The sequence below is a fragment of the Epinephelus lanceolatus genome, chromosome 24 (genome assembly GCF_041903045.1).
Source record: "Epinephelus lanceolatus isolate andai-2023 chromosome 24, ASM4190304v1, whole genome shotgun sequence".
NCBI classification, from domain to species: domain Eukaryota; kingdom Metazoa; phylum Chordata; class Actinopteri; order Perciformes; family Serranidae; genus Epinephelus; species Epinephelus lanceolatus.
The window spans coordinates 14485742-14509279 of NC_135757.1; the positions used below are offsets into that span (position 1 = coordinate 14485742).

Sequence of the window (23538 nt, forward strand, 5' to 3'; positions counted from 1 at the left end):
ATCATTTGTTGAATCAGACATTGAGACCTGACCTGTACATGACAATCAGAATGATATTAAAAAACTACACCCAACTGCCTTATCTTTTTTTATACATCATTCTACTAGTTCAAATTGATTCATTTTTAACAGTGTACAATCATTCACACTCTTTGAGAGCTTCGATATTTTATGTATACAAGAGACTATGCTACCCAAACAAGAGCTAGATAAACTTAACTCTGTGCACAATGACTTCTATGGGGTTGGGGAGTCAACAACAGACTTAAGTACGGGCATATTGCGTGGCAGAATACCCGGGGGTGTGGCCATTCTGTGGCATAAGAAATATGACCCACTGATTTCTGTGATTCGGCTTGAGGTTGACTGGGCCACTGCAGTTAAAGTTGCACATGAGAGGATCACCTTTATTATTTTATATGTTTATAATCCCTATGAATGTCACCAGAATGAAAGTGAATACCTCAATAGACTAGCTTTTATTAGCTCTTTTATTAAAGACAGTGAATGTACATGTGTATTTGTCATGGGTGATATGAATGCTGATGTGTCAGATGACAAATCCCTGTTTCTGATGTGTCAGATGACAAATCCCTGTTTGGGCAGCATTTGAACAACATCATGGCTGGATCACTGCATATGCACAGCTGATGCACACAACTGCTTAGTGGAAGCTGAGATTCTGTATAGACTAGCTATAGCAGACCATATTCTGGTCTCCATAACACTAGACCTGGACAGTTTACCTGAGCTGACCAGCTATGTTAAGCATGACTGTGAAAAAATAGGCCAAAGCTCTCAGAATATGATCTTTGGAAATACAACTGTCAAACTGACATAAGTCTTAGTAATATTGATATTCCTTGTGAAGCCATTATATGTGATGACATAAATTGCAAGAGCCAGTAGCATCACAGTGATATACTTAAAATGTATGAAAGAATGGTGACCAGTTTAATTAATGTCAGTAAATAATTTGCTCAAGAGAAAAGAAAACACAAAACCATGCCAGGGTGGAATGATCATGTGTCTGACTTAAATGCTGAGGCTAAAGAAGCTTCCCACAGATGGGTATTAGCCGGAAAAGTCAGACATGGGCCTGAGTTTGAACACAGGAAAAAAAAACAAATGCTAAGTTTAAATATGCCAAACGCTATATTAAAAAGAATGAGCAGATGATGAGAGCTAACTCCATGGCAAGGAAACTTCAAAAGAATGATGTCAATGTTTTTTGGAAGGAGGTTAAAGTCAGATGAAGTGTATACTGCTATTGAGAAACTAACGGTAAACAAATAATGTGGTCTTGATTTGATAACAACTGAACATCTTAAGCACGCAAGCTTCAGACTATGTATCCTACTTGCTATCCGTTTCTCTGGACTGTTAGCACATGGCATATTGCCTGACCCCATGTTATCTGTACTACTAGTGCCAGTCATTAAAGATAAAACATGTAAAGCATCAAGTTTAGATAACTACAGACCTATTGCTCTGGCAAGTACACCTTCTAAGGTGCTAGAGCGGATTTTATTAGGCAGACTCCAAGAATATGTAACAACCACTGAATATCAATTTGGTTTTAAAAATGAGCATGGCACAGATCTGTGTGTGTATGCACTAAAAGAAGTAGTGTCTAAATATAAGAGGCACAATACAACAGTGTTTATGTGTTTTTTTGATGCAACGAAAGCTTTTGATCGTATTAACCATGGCAAGCTGTTCACTATACTACAAGAGCGAGGGGTCCCCCCCTATTTGATACATATCTTGTACTATTGGTACACCAAGAAGAGTGTGGTTATGATAGCCAGAACTAAGGAGGACCAAAAGCAAACGTTTCCTTCTCTTTTTCTGTCTGAGCAAGAACTTAATGTTGTCACCAAGGTTAAATACCTGGGGCATATTATTCGAGATAACCTCTGTGATAATGACGATGTGCAACGCCAATGCTGTAAGCTATATGCTCAAGCAAATATACTTGCATGCAAATTTCACATGTGCTCATAGGATGTTAAAATTGCTCTCTTTAGAGCCTACTGTACACCACTGTATACAGCACACCTCTGGTGCAATTATAGCAAAGTTAAGATGAATAAGATCAAGGTTGCGTATAATGATGCCCTTCGAATCTTATTGAGGTACCATGGTGGGAAAGTGCCAGCTATATGTTTGTGACCTGTAATATCCCTACATTCAATGCCTTGCTAAGGAATTTTATTTATAAGTTTATGTGTAGAATGTGTCGATCCAAGAATGGAATCATAATGTCTCTGACTGACCCTACTCTGAGTGACTCAAGATATACCTCTATGTATTGGAAATATTAGCTTGAACAACTGCACCTTTTTTAATTTGTGTGTGGACAGACATAGTGCTGTCTATATTGTTTGTTTGTCTGTTTGTTAGTAACCTGTTGTCTGTTTTTATCATTGGACCTGGAGTCTGTAAATAAATAACGAAGAATTAATTATTAACAATGTACACAAATGACTAAAAACAAATGCAGTGATAAAGGTTGTCTCTTACCAACGGGAACAAGAAACTGGGCTCTCCTGAAGTCTCAAAATGGCGACTGCGTGGCGCCACAGAGAAACTACAGGTTAAAAAAAAAAAAACATTTTGAGTGCATTGCACTGCACAATATATGCACCTATGCTTGGTGCAACAACGCACACAAACCCTACAATGTGCATGTAACCTGTACTGTTTATGTACAATATTACAACCAGCTAACAACATATTGTAAAAAGCCCAGCCTTCACAATTTCACTCTAACACTTCCTTAGCCAATTGCATTAGCCGTTAGCATAAGAGTTGTGAGTTTAGCTTAATGTCTCACTCAGAAACAGTTCAACTCACCAGGAAGAGTCCCAGTATATCCAAAAGTCTCTCTTAACAGTTAACATTCATTAGTCTGTTGGTTAACAAAACCATGTCTGACTATTTTCGACTGAAAAAAGGCATTATCTTGTTCTGACGCAGAAGGTGGTTTATTTGCGCAGTTCCTTTTAGCGGACACAAGGGGGCATAGTTTCCCCCCTTTCGCTTCACAGATTTTAAAAATGAAATTCACCTGCCTTTAAAGATAATCAGCACCAAAACAATTTATTTCTAATACCTAAGAATAGACAGATGTTTTATGCAACATTATGAATAAATAGACACCCTCCAATCAAATCTGGGCTAGTTTTATATGTGGTCCTCTATCCGATACACAATCATTAGTCATGTGACCACTGTGAGAACAGTCATATTGGAATTCATGTGTCTCTCCATACATACATGATTTTTCCACGTTGCACTTCACTATGAAGGCACATATCTCTCACAGTATCGGAGTAGTCAGTTGAAACTACAGAATGCCGCTGTACCTGTACTGCTGCTGTGGTATTCTGCCCCAGTTGCCAGCCAATAAAGTCCAACTGTCAGACGCTTTCTGACAGGGATAGCTTGCCTACATTCTGACTCCTGTCGTGACAGTGTGGTCATGAGGAACCAATAGCGATATTAGGATTAGCCTTGGACATAAAGTTTTGGAGAAACTGTTCCTCCATAAAACCCTTGACACCGTGGCCCCACCACTCCTGAACTACCACAGGGTGGCCACGGATTCTTAATAAGTCTTAAAAAGTATTACATTTTATTCTTAAAATTTAAGGTCACAAAATGTCTTATAAATCTTATTCTTACTAGTGAAAGTTGTCTCTGTGTCGGGATTTGGTTTCCATATCGAGTTAGCATTATATGATTGATTACTAATTTTTTTGTGGATTTGCATTTAAGGTCTTGCATTCAGGTAACTTAATACATACGTTGCACTGTCTCACAAACTGCGAATGGAAGAAGCTAGCATGATGGGAAAACTCACCTAGGGTGCATAATGTGCTGCGCACAGCACTGGGGCCCAGTACTCTTTATTGCATTGTATAAAACTTTGGATCTATGGGAATTTTTGAGAATAATATCTGATTATTATTGTGTTTTTTCAGTCTTGATACCATGCTAATATAGCTCTACAACAAATAAAATACATAGGATTGTATGTGAGTCATGTAGCAATACATGAACATTTATTTTTATAGAGCATCAGCCTTTATTGAACAATGGCGCTTGTAAAAATGGGGACAACCGCCACTGATGCAAAAAGGATTGGTCAATATCCCCCATCTTTCAAGTTTGATCAGAAAGAGGACACAAACACTGACTCGCCTTCCAGATATGACAGCACACGTATCACTTCTCATCATGATGACACAGTAGCACATTAAAGCATCTCCCCTACTTTCTGTTTAACAGGATGAGCCGTGGTTGTTTGATCTTAACACCTAAGTACCAGCTGGCATCACGCATGAATAGCATCTTTCCTCTCTGAACAAATGCTCGGCTTGTTGATTCGGCCGATGTGACGGGGCCTGTGTCTAATGGGTTGAGAGTAACAGGTGGACTTGGCAGAGTGGTAAAATTGGCCCACCTGAGCAGACCCATCTTCCGCCTCCTATTACAGTATATAAGACCACAAAGTAAGAGACGAGGGTTAGAGACAGACACCACAAACAAGCAGAGGAACTAACAGCACCATTCTTTGGAAAGAAAGAAGAATAGGTGAGTTGTGTTTTGTTGTAATGGAGAAACCATTGTACCTTTAGCTAAAGCTTTTTTCTGATCCAATATCCAATTCAATCCAATATATGTGTGTGTGGTTCTGTGGTGCAGGATATAACCATGAAAAGCATCCACTCCCTGGCCGGTATCCTTCTGGTCCTCGGCTTTGTCCAGGGCAGCTGGCAGGTTTCTCTGCAGGAGGCTGATGACAGCTCAAGGTACAGAGATCACATCTAAACAAATTAAGTTGGTTTCGCTACTTTTACTACCTTTGTATTAAAACCCCAGAGCACAGAAACAGAAAATTCTCTGTCGCAAAAAGGGTTTAAATCTGACTGAATCACAATTAAAACTGTGGTAATGGTGGGTAAAAAGTCAGGTTATATGTGGCATTGAACCCAAATCTGCAAAGTGATGGGGACAACCATGAGAACAGATCTCAAACTGAAATTTGTTCCTGCAAAGAGGAAAACAAAGAGGATAAAACTTTTAGAATTATAATAGTTTTGTATTTTCCATTAGTTTTTTATTTAATTTTTAGTTTTTGTTTTCAGTTAAGTTTAGTTTCCTTTAGTTTCCAGAGTGAGTTTGCTTGTTTCAGTTTAGTTTTTGTTGTTTTAAAACGTTTCGCTTTTATCATGTTTGGATTTTTTTTTTTTTTTAATAATATGGTGGGTATTTGTCAGGGGCAAGATTTGATAAGTTGCCTTGGCAATGACTCAGTCATGTAGACATCTCAGTCTCAATAAATTCACAAATTTGACTAAACTGACAAAGACTAAAATTAGAGACATTTCATGTATATGAATTTTATTGTAGTTAGTTTTGTAAATAGGCTACATAATGTTTCAGTAAGTTTTCCTTTTTTTCCTTAAGTCTAGTTTTTATTGTTAATGATTTTTTTTTCACAACCAGTTTTAGTTTTTAGTTTAGTTTTAGTTAACTATAATAACCTTGGATAAAGGTAATTTTAAGAAATAAAACTGTGTATGATATACTGTACTGCACATTTCTCCTAAAGACGTATGCTGCTTTAAATGTGGATCATCAAATTGCTAAAATTCAACTAAAACAATGGAAGACTCTTGTATCAATGAAAAATATGAGATAGATTTGAAAAATATGTTTGGAAGATACAGAGGCTGCATTTTACAACCCCAAATAAATATACTGCATATGATTCATCTGCATCATCTTAAGTGTTGTGTAGAATTCTGTGCAAACCTGACCCATATATTTTGGTCATGTGAAATCAAATTGATCATACTGTTCTCCCTCCTGCACTGTAGTTTTGAGGCAGACACATTAGCGGATGGGCCGAGGGAGCTGGCAAGCAAGAAGAGACATTCAGAGGGAACCTTCTCAAACGACTACAGCAAATACCTGGAGGAGAGGAGGGCGCAGGACTTTGTTCAGTGGCTGATGAACAACAAGAGGAGCGGGTCAGTGCGGGAACAAATTCCTGAAATTATCATAAGAATTTATATTGTAAAAGAGCTTTGACTTGTTAGCCTTATATTTAAACAGTGAAACACTGGCTATGTTCAAACTCAGGATGTTACAATCAACGATAAAGGGACTAAACAGCAGTGGTGGAAGATGTGCTCAGATTTTTTACTTCTTAATTAAATGAACATAAAAAGTATTCATTCTATAGTAAAAATATGTCCTGTGACTGATAAGTATACATGAAATCATTGGATTGCATAAGTGTATAAGCAGCATTTTAAACTACTGTATATACAGCTAGTTTAGTTTGAGTCCCTTCAAAGGGTCACAAGGTAAATCTGAGGGGTTGAAATATGATTAATGAGAGTGGAAAGAAGAATATATATATATATAGATATAGATATAGATATATAGATATAGATATTGAGCCACTTAAGTCCAAAAAGGTTATATTTATAAGTTTTGGGGCATCATACTATAAATAGAGAGAGATGTCTCTTTGAGGGAGCTGCTAACAGACATCTAAATTTAGAAACTTTTTCAGCTCACAAGCCAAAATTGGATTTTTACATGGATGTGTTGTGTTAGAACAGCTTATTAAAACTTTAAAATGCTGTGTTTTTAGTGCTGATGAAAAGCGCCATGCAGACGGGACCTTCACCAGCGACGTGAGCTCGTACCTCAAGGAACAGGCAATCAAAGACTTTGTCGCCAGGCTCAAGTCGGGACAAGTCAGAAGAGAGTAGGCTGCCCCTCCGTCCTTCTCCTCCTCCCGCAGTACCAAAACCCCTGCCGGCCTGCCTTCTTGTGTCTGATTCCACCGTGATGAGAGAGACAGAGTCAGAGAGAAAGAGCTAATCATCTGCTTCTTGTGTCACTCCACCTTTTTCCTTTCTTTGCTTATTTTCTCGATGTTCCTTGTGGTTGTGCAAAAATAAATCACCTTAACTTTTTGCACCGTGTTGATTGATGTGTTTCTACACTGTGTGATGATTGTCTGAAATGATTTTACACAAAACATGCAAACAGACAATGAACCAATCACAGAATGATCACAGCAACAACATATTTGTACTCATCGGAAAAAAAATAACAACAACTAACACGATGATTCCCTGATTAACTCTGTACTGCGGGTCAAATATAAGAGCTCAAATGGCAGGTTTCCACAATGTGGGGCTACTGACCCTTAACAGGCAATGTTTACATTATGTGCCTGTGTACATACTCAGATCTGAAACGGACAGGTGGGGTGAGTCGTTCAGCAGGAGGCATGTAGATGGAAGCTTCACCAGTGATGTGAGCAAAGTGCTGGACTCCATGGCTGCCAAGGAATATTTACTCTGGGTCATGACCTCCAAGCCTTCAGGGCAGAGGTAAAACTGAGTCACATGGCTGATGTGATCATTTCCAAAAATGCTGAACTCAACATGATCGTGATTTTCTCTCTTTTGCAGTATGAAAAGACAAGAGGACCAATGAGGCGCTCATCAAGGACTCCCTCTGTGTGCTGCACACAAAGCCATATTCAGGAGGAATAGAAAGCCATACTGCTTTGCATGTTGTAATGTCAACACATCTTTTTTTACTTACCGTATGTAATGCAAAGATACAAAAACTACTACTCTTCCATAGTTTTTATGGTGCACCAGAGAAAAGAAATGGAATTGAGGGCATTATTTTTTTCTACAAATTTAAATTATTTTCTATATTTATTAGGTGAAAACAAGAACACAAAAAGTGAAATCTCAGGTAGGCCTACAGAAAACACATGTAGTGTAGTTGGTTTTCATCGCATATTATTGATTCGCTCTGCAAAAATAAAGTTGTTCATTGAGTGTTTGTGGCATTATTTTAAGATAGACATCTTTAATGAGCTTCACATAAATGCTTTAACTGTGTCATTGAGGGTTAACATTACAACATTTGTTCTTAGTGGAGACGTGAAGCTTTAAATACGGCTCAAATTTTTTTTGGATTTTTTATATCTTAATTAGTGATACAGAGTAAGGAGATAAAGAAGGACAAATAACAAAGACCTCCAGCACAACTAAAACCTGGAATGTTATGGTTCATGGTCAGCGCCTACAACTCCTTGGCCACCACAACACACCATGAATTCACAATAGCTGTGTCTGCCAAAGTGCGGGGACATTTTTGTGGACCAATCAAAAGAGAGAGCGAGCTGTAGAGCTGTAGATCGCAGCTTAAAACACTCAGTAATTCCCTAAAACAGCTGGTCACTGGAGTTCCTATCACAGGCTACTCAAACAGTAGGAAACAGTGCATTTGTTGGGTACTATTTTCAGCAGCGGATTAATCCAGAGTTGGTGCTCTAGTTTTTGGGGTAGCAGGACAGTGTTTGTGGGACCATGTCAAGATAAACTACAGAGTGTGTTCTGTTACAGGTGAAATCATGCATTTAATTTTTACATTAAGGTCTAGTGTGTAGGATTTACTGGCATCTAGCTGTGAGGTTACAGATTGCAAACCAACTAAAACTTCTCCTGCGTGCCAAGTGAGTAGGAGAACAACTGTGGCTGACGAAAAAATGCAAAAATGGCTCTATCTAAAGTCAGTCTTTGATTTGTCTGTTCTGGGTTACTGTAGAAACAACATAGATAATGGCTGACTTCACAGAAGAGGAGTCGCTCTGTAGATTTTAATGGCTCATTCTACAGTAACAAAAACTCAATAATTCTTCAGTTGCTCATAAACACATGAAAACATACATCTGCCAATGTGTTCCCCTAAATCCTACACACTGGATCTTTGAGTAGAAGTACTCAAATTCAATCTGGGAAATATACCCATATTAAATTAATATTGTGGTATGAAACCAGCTGTCGTCTTAGATTTTGGTAATAAGAGTTGTCTTTTCCTGATCCCATAGGCTGTAGTACAGTAAAGTGATGTAATTTTCTGAACTTACCAGACTGTTCTGTCCTGCTACTTGCCACTTAGTCATTATGTCCACATTAGTAACCCAATATTTATCGAAAATTTCAATTTTTAAAATATCTTGAGAAAGCACCAATAGTCAACCCTACAATATTGTCACAATATAAATGTCGAGGTATTTGGTAAAAAATATTGTGATATTTGATTTTCTCTATATAACCTAAACCTAACTTGACGTAAAAGTACTAATTATGCATAATGGCTCATATCAGAATAATATATACATTACTGGATTATAATTATCTATGCATTAATGTCACACATCATTATCTTAACATATATCAATATATTATAACTTATTTGTTGATTACAGTTTGTATTATTCATCTGAATCTGCAATAACTAAATGAATTGAGTACAAGTATATACTGTAGTAGCATGAAACTGAATACTTAAGTTATGAAATGAACCGCAACTCTCAACGAAAATTTCATATAATCCAAGCCTGTCCTGTCTCCCACATTTCATGGCATCAGGAATCAGGGAAAGCCTCACAACACAAATCATAATAGGCCTACAGGAAGTGCAACAGTCTTTACAGATTCCTCCCACTATTTCTGATATATGATTTTAAACAAGGATACTGGTCTCTCTGGGAGCATCAACAGCAGCATCACGGGTCAGTCACCTCCTGTAGCTCTGCCCCACGGAGGCTAGAGGAGCTTCAGCCTGAGGGTGCGGGCTGCTCTGCGCACCCCTGCTCCAATGAAGCCAAAGACATGGAGCTCCTGGGGTCAAAGGTGGAGACAAGACAGCCAGTATTCACACACTACTGACACTGTATCTGGAGAGTAGTATAGAATAACTCTAGGGTACAGTATGGTACAATATTAAACAAATATTTATATATAACAGTATGGTGAGAATGAGCTATCCTATGTGACCTCTGACCTCCCTGTAAACAAGAGCAAGTATAGGGATCAATAAAGCACCACATGATTTCAGCAGTTTGTTTAAGATCTTTATTTATGCTCTCACTCAGTCACACTCTCATTCTCATGAAACAAATCACAATATAACAACAGATCTGAACTGATAGGTTTCTATACAGGTGACTTAAATTATTAAACAGAAAGTGTACAGCTATCACTACCAAATTTAAGGCAGAATTCCACACAGAAGTGGTCAAAATATTTGATACTGATATAATTCTGACCCCTTATTAGTTTCTCTAATCAACTAAGAACCATCAATTAGACAATGGGAAAAGAACATCTACAACAAAAACCTGCCTTCAACACTGACTTCATGTTAGTAATATATTAGTAACATTTTACATGAATAAAATATACTATGTATTATACATTGTTAAGACTCTTTACCGTTTATTACATGTTGCCCTTCCCAGAAAAAAGGTATTATTGCATCTCTAGAAGTAACCATGGTCCTGCAGCGAGACAGTCAAGTCTGTTTCGTCGTCATGCAGGTGTTTTTCTTTTTAAAACAATTAGCTTCAGATGCTAACACATTGAGGGTCATTTGGATAGGAGATCACATGTCCATGGATGACACTTACTGACAAGATGACAAAGAGTATGCAGGTGGAAAACATAGAGCTGTCTGTACAGTCACCCTAAAGTTCAGCATTCACAAGTTGGATGAGTTTTTAAAAAGCCAAGGCCAAGTAGCTAAAGGTGCTGAAAGATCCTGGACTATGCTGAAATGCTAGCTTGAAAATGTTCCAATAAGCTGCCCCCAAAGTACATTATCGTCAAGAGAATAATTTTGGGAAATATTCACTTTCTTGCCAAGAGTTAGATAAAGAGACAGATACCACTCTCATTTCTGTGCGCTAAATATTAAGCAATTATTAAGCAAGTAGCAAAACTAAAATGAGGCGTTTTACAGTTCAGTTTTTGTATGGATTTAGCAAACAATATTTTGTGTTAATTTATGAGTTTTAACCAGATTTTGTCACATTTGGCAGAGCTAGGCTAGCTGTTCCACCATTTTCAGTCTTTATGCTAAGCTAAGCTAGGTAGCTGCTAGCTCTAGCTTTATCTTTCGCGTACAAACGTGTTGGGTATCAATCTTCTCGTCTAACACTCAGCAATAAAACAAATAAGTGTATTTCCCAGAGTGTCAAACTATTCCTTTAAACTCGTTTGGAGACATGCTTTATTGGAAGGGAGACATTTATTTGTAAAATAGCAATGGAGAAGACTCTGGAGTGATATGAGCTGTCACTGTCACAAAAACATTTAGATATACAGAATATATAAAACGTTTAATCAATACTTTCAAAAAATTACTAGATTCGCTATATAGCCGACTCTTTTAGATACCAGTGAAATAGAATAGTATTGGCAAATATCTACTTTTTAGATTTTCTCTTGTGAAGTGCATCCAGTCAATTGCGGCATTAGATGCTGCACACAAAATCCCCTTATTTGCAGTTTGCTGTGGCAGGTTTCTTAAAAGGACAACTCACAACTGTTGTTGTTGGAAAAATATAAAAACATACAAAATACAAATAAAATAGATTTAAAAATTGTTTAAAATGTTTACGTTAATTGGCCCATTGACACAGCAGTTACTGTAAGTGTCATGAAGTTCTGGCTTCCTTCTGTTGCTGGTATCACCAAACATTGATATACATAGAAAAAGAACACAAATGTGTCTTGGTTCCTTGTGTTAATACTGTTTCTAACAATTTTTTTCTTCGTTTTACACAACTTGCACACGGACTTACATGACAAAAACACAGTGTAGCACAGTACAAAGGTGGTTGAGTGTGGCACGGTATCATTTTTTTTGTTTTTTGTTTTTTGATCTACTGATTGACAGCACAGTGGCACCGCCAGTATGTGTCATCACAAACTTGTCTCCCTGTCCAAGCTCTTCTCATGTCTCCGGCGCTTGTGCCGCTTTTCGCCGCCGCTGGAACAACTGCACAAAAGAAGTATTTAAACCAGGAAAATATTAAAAAGAGAACAAGCAAGCGTATTGATGTTTTGGGACGACATTCTCACAATTCAAGACACAAGTGCAGAATACAGACGCATTGCCAGCTGGCTGATAATCACTCATTTAATCCAGATCACACAGCATGCAAATATGTCTCATAAAGCTTAACAGCAGTTTGCCCTAACACTTCAATATCTTGTGACACTAAAATATAATAATAGAGTTATTCATTTTACAGCTTTTACAACATGCAAATAGCATCATAAAATGCGTCCTTGAAGTAACATGCACGCCCAGGCCATGCTGTTCTGTCAACACCAATTTATTACTGATTTATCTCTCTATTTCTTGAGTCAACTTCCATCACTGAACCATTACTTGCAGCACAGACCAACACCGTTTTCATCATGCAACAATCAACAGTCATTAGCAGTAAACAGAAGACACAGGACAAGACTCTCCATGCTGAGGGACTGGGAACAACTTACCTTTGGGATATCAGCTTCTGAGAGGTTAGGAAGGGGAGCTTAGGGGTGGAGTGGAATGAGAGAGGCAGGCAGGAGACACTATGTTAGTCTACTCTGTGGGAACTCTGTGAGGGCAGGGCTGCTCTTAGATAAACCATTTTTATCCAAACATACTAGCTCCTCAGTTTCCTGGAAAAATAGAAAGTAAATGTTCCATAACATTTTAATAGTAAACACCTGCCACTGCTTGCTTTGACACCCAAAGACACAGTTTTCTCCTAGAAACTGACATTATTATGACCCTGCAAAAACACATTTAACTCAGCAAGTCTCTATGCAGCATGTGGTATTGAAGCTGATACTAATCTGGATAGCTAAGAGTAATGTGGACAAGGAGGCTCACCTTTTAGTGCTTGGTTCCTTCTTTGTGCTCTCACTAGGGTTGACACTCTTCCACACATTTCCAAAAGATCCTTTGGACATCTCATCAGTGATGTTCACTGTGGCTGGGTCACACCTTCAAAAACACGAGCAGAGGGACAAAAATGATGATTTCCCTTTGCTGAAGAATCATGGACAAAAGGGAGACAGGTCGAGCTATAGTTGAACATTTGGGGAAATGATCTGCCGTCTTGCTGAGCGTTAGATGAGAAGACTGATATCACTCCCACATGAGGGTGGTATCAATCTTCACATCAAACTCTGAGGCTGAAAGAGAACGTGATTATTTCCCAAAATGTCACACTATTCCTTCAGGTCTGGAAGGAAACTCTCACTACTTTTAAGCATATCACTTAATTGAACATAAACAACATATCCAGCTCAAGATTTTAAACATAGATTCATATTTTACAGTAAAATAGCAAAATACTAAAGCTAAATACCTTTGACTACTGCATTTAAACAGATGTAGTTGCTCTGACTCTGTCTTCATTTGATTTACTCAAGTACTGTACATGCATACAGCTGTTATGTACTTGTAGCAGTTTACATGTATATTGCATCACTGACAAAAGAGAAGAAGATAGAGAATACGTAACAAATGTGTTATTTTCGCCTATTATATTTGAATATTTCTGCACACTGGTTCTAACAGTATTGGAATTGCATAATTTGGGTATGACTGGAAAGCCGAGACTCAGATGTATTTATGCATAATGATTTTAGCCCCCATAGTAGCCATTTCATTGTAGTAGCACCATTTTTAAAGGGATCTCACTGTATAAAATGACCTATTTTGATGGATACACAGCCTCAAAGTTTTTGATGCAAAATCCCAGCATGGCTTTTTCTATGGTGTCCCTCAAGGTCTTGGTGTCTTAATGAGGTGTTCTGGAGGGATTTTTGAACATTTTTATCTAATTCTCAAGTAGTCGAAAATGTTTAAATTTAGCACCAAATCAGTGTTACAAATTGTATCAAGCCAAAAATTGATGCAACAATTTATGAGACATAATTGAGCATGAAAATGGCCATCATATACTTTCATCATTATGTTCTAAGCTACTATACACTCTTAACCTTTGAAGTTTGATTAGGTCCCTAACCAAAACACAATATTTATTACGGGTTTATAGCTAGAAAAACCTGACGGTCTGGAAGGAAACTCTCACTACTTTTAAGCATATCACTTAATTGAACATAAACAACATATCCAGCTCAAGATTTTAAACATAGATTCATATTTTACAGTAAAATAGCAAAATACTAAAGCTAAATACCTTTGACTACTGCATTTAAACAGATGTAGTTGCTCTGACTCTGTCTTCATTTGATTTACTCAAGTACTGTACATGCATACAGCTGTTATGTACTTGTAGCAGTTTACATGTATATTGCATCACTGACAAAAGAGAAGAAGATAGAGAATACGTAACAAATGTGTTATTTTTGCCTATTATATTTGAATATTTCTGCACACTGGTTCTAACAGTATTGGAATTGCATAATTTGGGTATGACTGGAAAGCCGAGACTCAGATGTATTTATGCATAATGATTTTAGCCCCCATAGTAGCCATTTCATTGTAGTAGCACCATTTTTAAAGGGATCTCACTGTATAAAATGACCTATTTTGATGGATACACAGCCTCAAAGTTTTTGATGCAAAATCCCAGCATGGCTTTTTCTATGGTGTCCCTCAAGGTCTTGGTGTCTTAATGAGGTGTTCTGGAGGGATTTTTGAACATTTTTATCTAATTCTCAAGTAGTCGAAAATGTTTAAATTTAGCACCAAATCAGTGTTACAAATTGTATCAAGCCAAAAATTGATGCAACAATTTATGAGACATAATTGAGCATGAAAATGGCCATCATATACTTTCATCATTATGTTCTAAGCTACTATACACTCTTAACCTTTGAAGTTTGATTAGGTCCCTAACCAAAACACAATGTTTATTACGGGTTTATAGCTAGAAAAACCTGACGGTCTGGAAGGAAACTCTCACTACTTTTAAGCATATCACTTAATTGAACATAAACAACATATCCAGCTCAAGATTTTAAACATAGATTCATATTTTACAGTAAAATAGCAAAATACTAAAGCTAAATACCTTTGACTACTGCATTTAAACAGATGTAGTTGCTCTGACTCTGTCTTCATTTGATTTACTCAAGTACTGTACATGCATACAGCTGTTATGTACTTGTAGCAGTTTACATGTATATTGCATCACTGACAAAAGAGAAGAAGATAGAGAATACGTAACAAATGTGTTATTTTTGCCTATTATATTTGAATATTTCTGCACACTGGTTCTAACAGTATTGGAATTGCATAATTTGGGTATGACTGGAAAGCCGAGACTCAGATGTATTTATGCATAATGATTTTAGCCCCCATAGTAGCCATTTCATTGTAGTAGCACCATTTTTAAAGGGATCTCACTGTATAAAATGACCTATTTTGATGGATACACAGCCTCAAAGTTTTTGATGCAAAATCCCAGCATGGCTTTTTCTATGGTGTCCCTCAAGGTCTTGGTGTCTTAATGAGGTGTTCTGGAGGGATTTTTGAACATTTTTATCTAATTCTCAAGTAGTCGAAAATGTTTAAATTTAGCACCAAATCAGTGTTACAAATTGTATCAAGCCAAAAATTGATGCAACAATTTATGAGACATAATTGAGCATGAAAATGGCCATCATATACTTTCATCATTATGTTCTAAGCTACTATACACTCTTAACCTTTGAAGTTTGATTAGGTCCCTAACCAAAACACAATGTTTATTACGGGTTTATAGCTAGAAAAACCTGACGCACAGTGCTGAGCTGCAGCTCATATTAATCCTCAGCTTCCAGCTTTCAGATGATGAACACCACTTCTATGTGGCATCTAATGTTGACCTGCTTTCTCCCCCTAAAGATCCCCTGTCCCCCCTAAAAAAGACAAATAAGAGGCTATGGTAGGGAGGGGTGGAGTGGAAGAGATAAAAGACCAAAATGACTTACTTATAGTGTCCCTCCAGTGGCACTTGTACAATGCCTTCTTCCTCTGCAATAATACTGTGCTCCTCCTGAAGAAAAAGACAAATAGAGAATCTGGTTGGCAGCTTTGCCGATGCAGTGGTGGAAATTTGAAGTCATCACTGTTGGCATTTTGTCATCTCTGCTGTAGTCTGTTCATGAACCTCCTCTGCTGCATCCTCCAGTTTCTTCTTCTTCCACTCTGGCATCAGATCATCCAGCCAGCTTAGTTCTCTCTTGCTGAAGATGAAGTCTAGCAGCTTACGAATGAACACCAGGGCCAAGACCTGACGCAGCAGAAACAGAGAGATGTCAACCAATCATATAAGCACAAAACTAAACATGCATACACAAGCACACTCTCTGGTTACCATCATGGGGAAGACAATGGCGGCCCTGGAGGTCTTGATGACCCAGAGCAGGACCAAGCAGCTGAGCTGGATGATGGTAAAGAGGTGCACCTTCCTCAGTGGGACGTGACGAAGGTAGATGAAGTCTGGCTGATGTTTGGCCGGCATGCCAAACAGCCTCAGACGGTCAAAGAACTGCACAGATGTAAACACAAATCCATTCAAGAATTCATCCTGCTTCTTTTCTCTGTTACTCCTTCTTGTAAAATACCAGCAGGCAGAATTCCGAGCTCACCTGAATACCTCTGAGTGAGGAAGCCCCCATGTACAGAAAGACTCCGTACAGCACAGGCATGGGGATAAACTGGAGACAGACGGAATAATAATTATGTTTCCTCTAAATATAGTTTTTATTGTCATCTGGAAAAAATAAACTGCAAAGCTAGTGAAATCACTGTGTATATTTTGGTGTTTATCCTCTCACCTTCAGCACAGAGGTCATGAAGACAGAGCAGCCCATCAGGGTGAAGATCATGAGGCCGGTGAAGCGCTGCTCTCGGATGCCCAGGAACTTGGGCTGCTCTCCGGGGGCCGAACACTCCGACTCCAGCTTCAGGCTGTTCACATGGGAGATGGAGAGCACAGTGGCTGCCACAAACCACGGCAGGCCCATCACCGAGCACACGCCCAGCATCACCCCCACCACAAACAGGTCCAGGTGGTAGCCACAGCCTTTCTGCAGGGAGCCGGACAAGGACAGTGGGTTTTAGATACAGCAGTTATTACTTTAGGGGAGCTCTGTTATTGCTTGACCCACTTTAGGAAAATCAGAGGTCAGGGTCGATGACAGAACAGCAGTCCTGGAGCTGGCAGGAATATTATTTTTGAGATTCATTAACACACTTGTTGCGCAAGTGGGTAATAACTAGACGACTCCATGGCTAAGTGGTTTAGGCACTTACCACATGGTTGGCCGGACCATTTGCTGCATGTCATTCATTTATTTGAAGTACAATTTTACCTGTACTTTACTTGAGCATTTCCATTTTACACCACTTTATACTTCTACTACATTATATTAAGGCAAACTTTTTACTTCACAGAATTTATTTAGTAACTTATGTTACTTTGCAGATTCAGATTATCAATACAAAATTCAAGAAACTAAGAAATGATGATGAATTATTACAGATTAAACTAACCAGATCTTTTGGTACTTTGAGTATACTGTGATGCTAATACTTTTGTTTCTTTACGTGGTTTTGAATGCAGGACTTTTACTTGTAAGAGGTTATTTTTTTACAATGTTGTATTGCAACTTTTATTTAAGTAAAAGATCTGTGAAGTTAGCATTACATGCCATCCTAAGTGGTATCAAACAGGTCTCTAAATGTCTTGGAGAACCCTGGAGGTACCATGTAAACCAAAGTTTTGAAATGCCTTTAGTTTGTGCTCCTTCCTGTTGATAATGACAGCTGTGATCTGTTGGTCCATGAAAATGAGGATGGTGCAGAGCAGCGCAGGGACAAAGGTGATGATGGTGGTCCACCAGGGATTGGGCCCCACAGGGTTTATGACCCAGCCACGATCATCCCTGGTTGGCTAGGGGAGAGTGAAAAGAAAGGCAGAAATGAGTTGAAGAATGTGTTAATACATAGAGAATATACACACACGTGTGCTTCTACAAGCCGCGTGAACTAAGACAAAAATATATGTTTGATTCCATACAAACTAGCTTCATGGTTTTAACGTGGCTTTCACAAAGGACTTCAAGTTTATTTCCTGTTGCTCAAATAAGTGTTTGAAGAAGCTACTACCAACCAAAGGATTGACAGAATTATGAAAGATGTGCAGAACAGTTTACATTTCTCACAAAAGCACTTAGATGATTTTACAAAAGACTCTCCAACCACGCTACCGGTCTGAAATACATTTCAATTGTGCAATCCATTTTTGACAAACTTTCTGCAAAGTTTAAGTATCTGGAGAGTCAATCAAAGAGGAACAATATAATCACTGATGAAGTCTGTCAAGAAAAAAGTGATTATAGCTAAATATGCACATTGCAAAGAAACATTTAACAGGCAAGCTAACAGGCCACAATCAACTGTAATGCAGCTCTTAAGATTAAAGTAGCAATTCTTTGTCTTCTCCTGTCACATCTGTTTTACTTATTTAATCTGTTTTTATGCTGTTACACAATCAAATGTGTGGAAACATATTTAATCAATGTTAAAATAACATGACCCTTGGCATCAATCTAAATGATATTCTTATTATGCATTCATTGGAGTATGCTGTTTAAGATTTCAAGGTGTAAAAGAAAGGATATGAAATAGACGCATGCAGCAGTTTTCATGTGGACTTACTTTGAACTTGCTGGGGACCTGTAACTTAGGCGAGGGGATCCCCAAGGCATAATCTATGAGAACCATAGTGAGGATGGTAATGAAGACCGCAAAGTCACTGATGATGGCGCGCACCTGGATGGAACAAAGAGACACACCCTTCAGACACAGTTCATGTTACGTCAAAATATCATAGAAAAAGGTCCTGATTCAAGAAAAGAAAAAAAAATCTAAAGACAGGATTCAGACAAAAGATCAACACACCGTACTTATAGCTCCCAGCTAATCTTATTTTACAGATTTAAACATTAAAACCCACTCTGGACACTAACTGTAACTAAACTACACTGAAAACAAAAGCTAAAACAAACAAAATAAAATAAAAGCAAAGGAAAAATGGGTAAGTAATATGTTATTATTATTAGTTTCTATTTCTTTATATATACATTTCTGTGTAGCAAATTCTACAATCATTGTTTACTTTTTGGATATTGTTACATATACTGTATATTTCTTTAATTTTTGCTCTTTCCATAGAGGCATGTTTTGTCCCCTACATACACACTCAGTCCAGCTGTCCAGCTCCGCTCTGATGGTCCAGTGTGAGCACAGACTGACTCAGTCGCCCCCTCAGTGATGAGTGTTTGTGTCTACATGTGTTTTATTCTGCTGTTGTTCATATGTTGATTTGACAACGATCTCTGTGAGACTGAAATATGGCTCTGTTAAATTTAATTTACTGTGCGCTATCAGAAAGATTCTGTTGCAGAACTTTTCTCTGGCTTGACATCTACAGTAAGTACTGTACAGTCAGACTACAGTGTCATTATCATCACCACAAGGTGGCGCTGGTACACTATAGATGAGTTTTCCAGCATCACGCCACACGTTAGCTCATGAGTGTCATCTCAATGATAAATCATAGAAATTGCACACATAGAAGGGCCACACAGACTGCAGGGCTTCTGCTGTGACACAGACCAACAAATAGATGGCAGCAGAATCTAAATGACAGACTGAGGCAAAGCTCTGGCATGTGAAGCAATTTCAGTCCCATAACAAAATGAGAAGTGAATGCAGGACTGTAAAATTAATGAAGCACACTCAATTTTACTTGAACACAGTGTCGAGCAGGTACTCTAAAAGAGTGCGTACTTCATAATGGATGCAAAGATTTTAAAATAATGGTAAGAAGTGGGTGTTTGAGCTTTATTCAGGGATGACTATAGCGTGATACATGCCTTGGTGGGGAAGTAGCGGCTCGTCTTGAACTCCTTGAGGAAGGCGGACATGAAGACGGTGGAGAAGAAGAGGACCACGCACCAGAAGAGGACATCGGGGATGTAGGGGCCGTGGGGACTGCAGGCGCTGCCAACAAACTCCCCGTGCAACATCTCGCACTCCTACTGGCACCAGAGGACACAGTAATGATGTTGATGAGGATGAAGATGGTGCCAATAAAAATGATTATAGGATGGCAGAGGAGATAATGGCGATGATGAATGTCCGTGTCAGTGGTGCATTCAGTTTTGATGTATTCAGCACTCTAGGCTTTAAATATCCATATAGTACATGATTCATCCATTTGCATACGCTCCCAGTGGCCTCCCGTGCCTCTCGAACTGTTTGCTGCTATACCTCTAACAAGCATGTGTAGGAGTCACATACCGCCACTGGCACGACTTATTTGTGTCTGACAGTGAGAGAATCCACTCTTCACACTTCATCTCCATGCTCATTCTGCACGGCTAAATCCCGTCAAATCCTGCCCACATGTTCTTAATCCCCGCCTAGACTTATGACACTTCTTGATTGAGGCAAAGTGTGGGAGACACGATGCCATGCCAGAGACTGTAAAACATATCACCAACTTTCTTGGGTATTTTGTTTGTGGCTGCGTAAGTGACTGTGATCAGATGTGCTATTTCTGTCTCCACAGCCTTTCCTCTTCTCTCCGCCTCACTGCTATTTCTTAACGTCTTATGTTTTCAGATCTTCTTTGGGATTCTATTAAAAGTCCACCTGAACACAAGAGCTAAAGATTTAAGGCTAAAGATAATCCTTATTTCTTTGCGCCTTATGTACAGTTATTTTGCTGTTATTCACCCCATATTGTCTCGGGTTCCTTACCTTGACCTCCAGCATGGTCCAGTTGACCTGTGAGGCTGTGATGTTTCTCTCCTCCCAGTACCGCAGAGTCTCATTGCTGGGGTCCATGGGCTCCACACACGCACACCTATAGAGGATATTTTTATTAAGTTTTGTCTAAATACTTATCAGAGATCAAGATGTGTATAACATTAGAAAATAAAAACAAATTCATTCAGAAGGACAAATTCAAAAGACTGAGAAAAACAAACAAAAGAAAGTAAAAACTAACAAACACGTGATGTAACTTTCAGTAAATAATTAAGATTCTCAGTATCTTCATTAAGGACCATTTGTGTTCACCATACTGGTTACTTAGGCTGCTACTGAAACTGAAATTTCCTGTACCCCCTTTTTTATATTTGATTAGGATCCCATATATTTACTCTCCAAAGCCCTGTGGTGAAGATATGCATGGAGCAAGACATCTCACCGCTGAAAATCAAACCTGTCAGTGTTTTATAATGTATAATTTATGATTCAAAATAACATCAAAACAATCTTTGGCATTTCTGCACTGATATTTCTTGTCATTTTTAAGTTCGTTGGTTTGGTCTTAGCAGTGGGAATTGATCAGGCTCCAATCACTAATTACATTTCAGCGTCAATTCAAAGGGTTACTCTGGTATTTTTTAACCTGGACCCTGTTTTCCCGTCTTCCCTATTTCAATGTTTGAAAATGGTCCAGTAATGAGTAAGAACACTGCAGCTGGGGCCTCGGTGGCTTATGGTAGAGCAGGCGCCCCATGTACAAGGCTGTTGCCGCAGCGGCCCGGGTTCGACTCCAGCCTGTGGCCCTTTGCTTCATGTCACTCCCTCTCTCTCTCCCCCCTTCACACTTGACTGTCCTATCAAATAAAGGCTAAAAATGCCCTTATAAAAAAAAAAAAAAAAAAAAGAACACTGCAGCTGGCAGTGACGAAAAAGGCTATAATGTAACATCAGTTTCTGTCCAATAAATGTGCTTGTATTTGCCACTGACAGGCTCACATATTGTTATTCTAAGTGTCAACATTATGAAAGGATCCTTAAGGAGATAGGCCTTTTTTTATTAAGAGTAAAATCATTTTCGTTTAACCAGAAACGTCATAAAAATGGCTACTGCCAAATTCACCAGACTCCATTTAAATAAAAAACCATTTCAGCATCATAAAACCTTCATTCATTGTCAACAGAAACAAAATAAAACTCACAAAAACCATCTTGGTTCATCTTTCCACTGCTCCGACAATCATAAACCTTGGTTTGGTTGAAATGAACCCTTAATTTACCTTTTGAGATGTATACATATGCTGGTTGCATACACAATTATAGTTTTCTTAAATAAAGTCTGGTGGGTTAGGTGATACAAATTTCGAGGCTGTTTTTGGTTACAGAAAATGGATCTTACTCTTAAACAAAAAGGTCTATCTTTGTAGGGATCCTATCCATAATGATGTCGACATTCATAAAAAAAATCTGAGCCTGTCAGTGGCAAAAACAAGCACTTTTACTGGACGTAAATTGACGGTTCGAACAACTGAGTGGTTACACTGACATCCTGTGTTGCATCTCGCTAAATACTGGACATGGAAAAATAGGGTCCAAGTTGAAAAACACAGAAGTTACCCTTTAGAGAACAATCCACAGACTGGCAGTTGCAGCAATTATTTGCTGCATTTGAAAGCTTTATAAAAAGATTAGTTGTGCATACATTTCATCTGAATAGATTTGTCTTCATTTTGTGCTTTCACATACCATGGCAACTTCAACAAGACAACAAATGCCATTTAGGGGGATGTCCACCCAAAATTTTGTGGCTTGTAAAGGTTAATATCTATTAACCACAGGATCGCATTTTATGATTAAATCATAATAAAACCCCGCAAAGATCTCTATAGAGCTTTTCGGTACAAATACAGAACATGTATAACTACTATCTGTTGTATGAGCAATCTAAAGTCCCACTCACTGATATTGATCAATGTTTTAAGTCTTTTTTTAAGCCAAAGTGCCAAAAATTCATTGTTTTCATCTTCTCAAATGTAATTATTTGCTGAGCTTTTTAGTGTTCTGGATATTAAACTAAATATCTTTGGATTTTGGACTGTTAGTGGCACCAAACAAGCAAGTTCAATATGTACACTTTGGAATTAGTGATGGGCAGTTTTTCTAGTTTTACAGAGGAAACAATTCATTTAATAATCAAGAAAATTATGGGCAGATTAATTGCAGTCCTGCAGTGTTTCACTCTTCATTACACACCACTTCCAACACGTTCAACCATCAACATGAAATGACTTATTCTGCTGGCATTTTACAAAACTAAATGTCAGCATCCCCTGCTGTCCACTACACCAGAATAGAAAACCACAGAAGGAGCTCTTGGCTTGACACAGCCACCAGCCAGCTTATGTGTCGGGATAATGCACGATGCTCCTGACACACGCTCAACATGGGATTATTCACCATAAAGCACCATTACTGAAAAACTGGACAGTGTGTCTACTATACCACTGCACCATCTGTCATTTGATGATGCAGCAAAACTCTAGAGCACGTGGGTGTAAATGTGCCAAGTTGGGTACACTGTGTATGCAACGCAGGTTGCAACAACAATGGCAACATCAGTACAGAATGTCTCAAGGGTCAGAGTGGATATTTGACATCAGTTAGTTCATAATTTTTCCAAACAGATATTTAATGAGTGGTCATTTTTTGACTTCCCTCTAAATTCAAGAAAGGAAATTATTCCTCTGGCAATGAAAGCCTGTGTCTCGGCCAAAAAGTTGCATATGAGCACACTGGAAAGACTACAGCTGAAGGCCATCTAGCACACACGTTCTGTGCCTG

General features: G+C 38.4%; 2 protein-coding genes across 3 annotated transcripts in view; one reads left to right on the forward strand and one right to left on the reverse strand.

Moving 5' to 3' along the window:
- Positions 1–4452: 4452 nt before the first annotated feature.
- On the forward strand, positions 4453–7889 carry LOC117250142 (glucagon-1-like). The gene is made up of 6 exons (XM_033616175.2): positions 4453–4602; positions 4714–4820; positions 5892–6044; positions 6677–6793; positions 7284–7427; positions 7509–7889. Exons 2-6 carry the CDS (start codon positions 4723–4725, stop codon positions 7531–7533), a joined length of 537 nt encoding a protein of 178 aa, XP_033472066.1. The 5' UTR covers positions 4453–4602; positions 4714–4722; the 3' UTR covers positions 7534–7889.
- Positions 7890–9960: 2071 nt separating this feature from the next.
- LOC117249933 (sodium-driven chloride bicarbonate exchanger-like) overlaps positions 9961–23538 on the reverse strand; it is a 57549-nt gene continuing 43971 nt past the window's right edge. For both annotated transcript variants that reach the window (XM_078165984.1, XM_033615814.2), the window contains exons 16-27: positions 20689–20794; positions 19800–19961; positions 18580–18693; positions 17651–17812; positions 16695–16946; positions 16506–16574; positions 16232–16405; positions 16025–16147; positions 15846–15910; positions 12790–12903; positions 12408–12445; positions 9961–11901 (exon numbers count right to left, since the gene is read on the reverse strand). In XM_078165984.1, the coding sequence (XP_078022110.1) occupies positions 12433–12445; positions 12790–12903; positions 15846–15910; positions 16025–16147; positions 16232–16405; positions 16506–16574; positions 16695–16946; positions 17651–17812; positions 18580–18693; positions 19800–19961; positions 20689–20794 (1354 nt within the window). In that variant the 3' untranslated portion in view covers positions 9961–11901; positions 12408–12432. The remainder of the gene's footprint in view (positions 11902–12407; positions 12446–12789; positions 12904–15845; positions 15911–16024; positions 16148–16231; positions 16406–16505; positions 16575–16694; positions 16947–17650; positions 17813–18579; positions 18694–19799; positions 19962–20688; positions 20795–23538) is intronic.

Coding starts and splice junctions, on each gene's coding strand:
- LOC117250142 (XM_033616175.2), top strand. CDS start 4,723: ATGAAAAGCATCCACTCCCTGGCCGGTATCCTTCTGGTCCTCGGCTTT. Junction 4,821..5,891: donor GAGGCTGATGACAGCTCAAG/GTACAGAGATCA, acceptor CCTGCACTGTAG/TTTTGAGGCAGACACATTAG. Junction 6,045..6,676: donor ATGAACAACAAGAGGAGCGG/GTCAGTGCGGGA, acceptor CTGTGTTTTTAG/TGCTGATGAAAAGCGCCATG.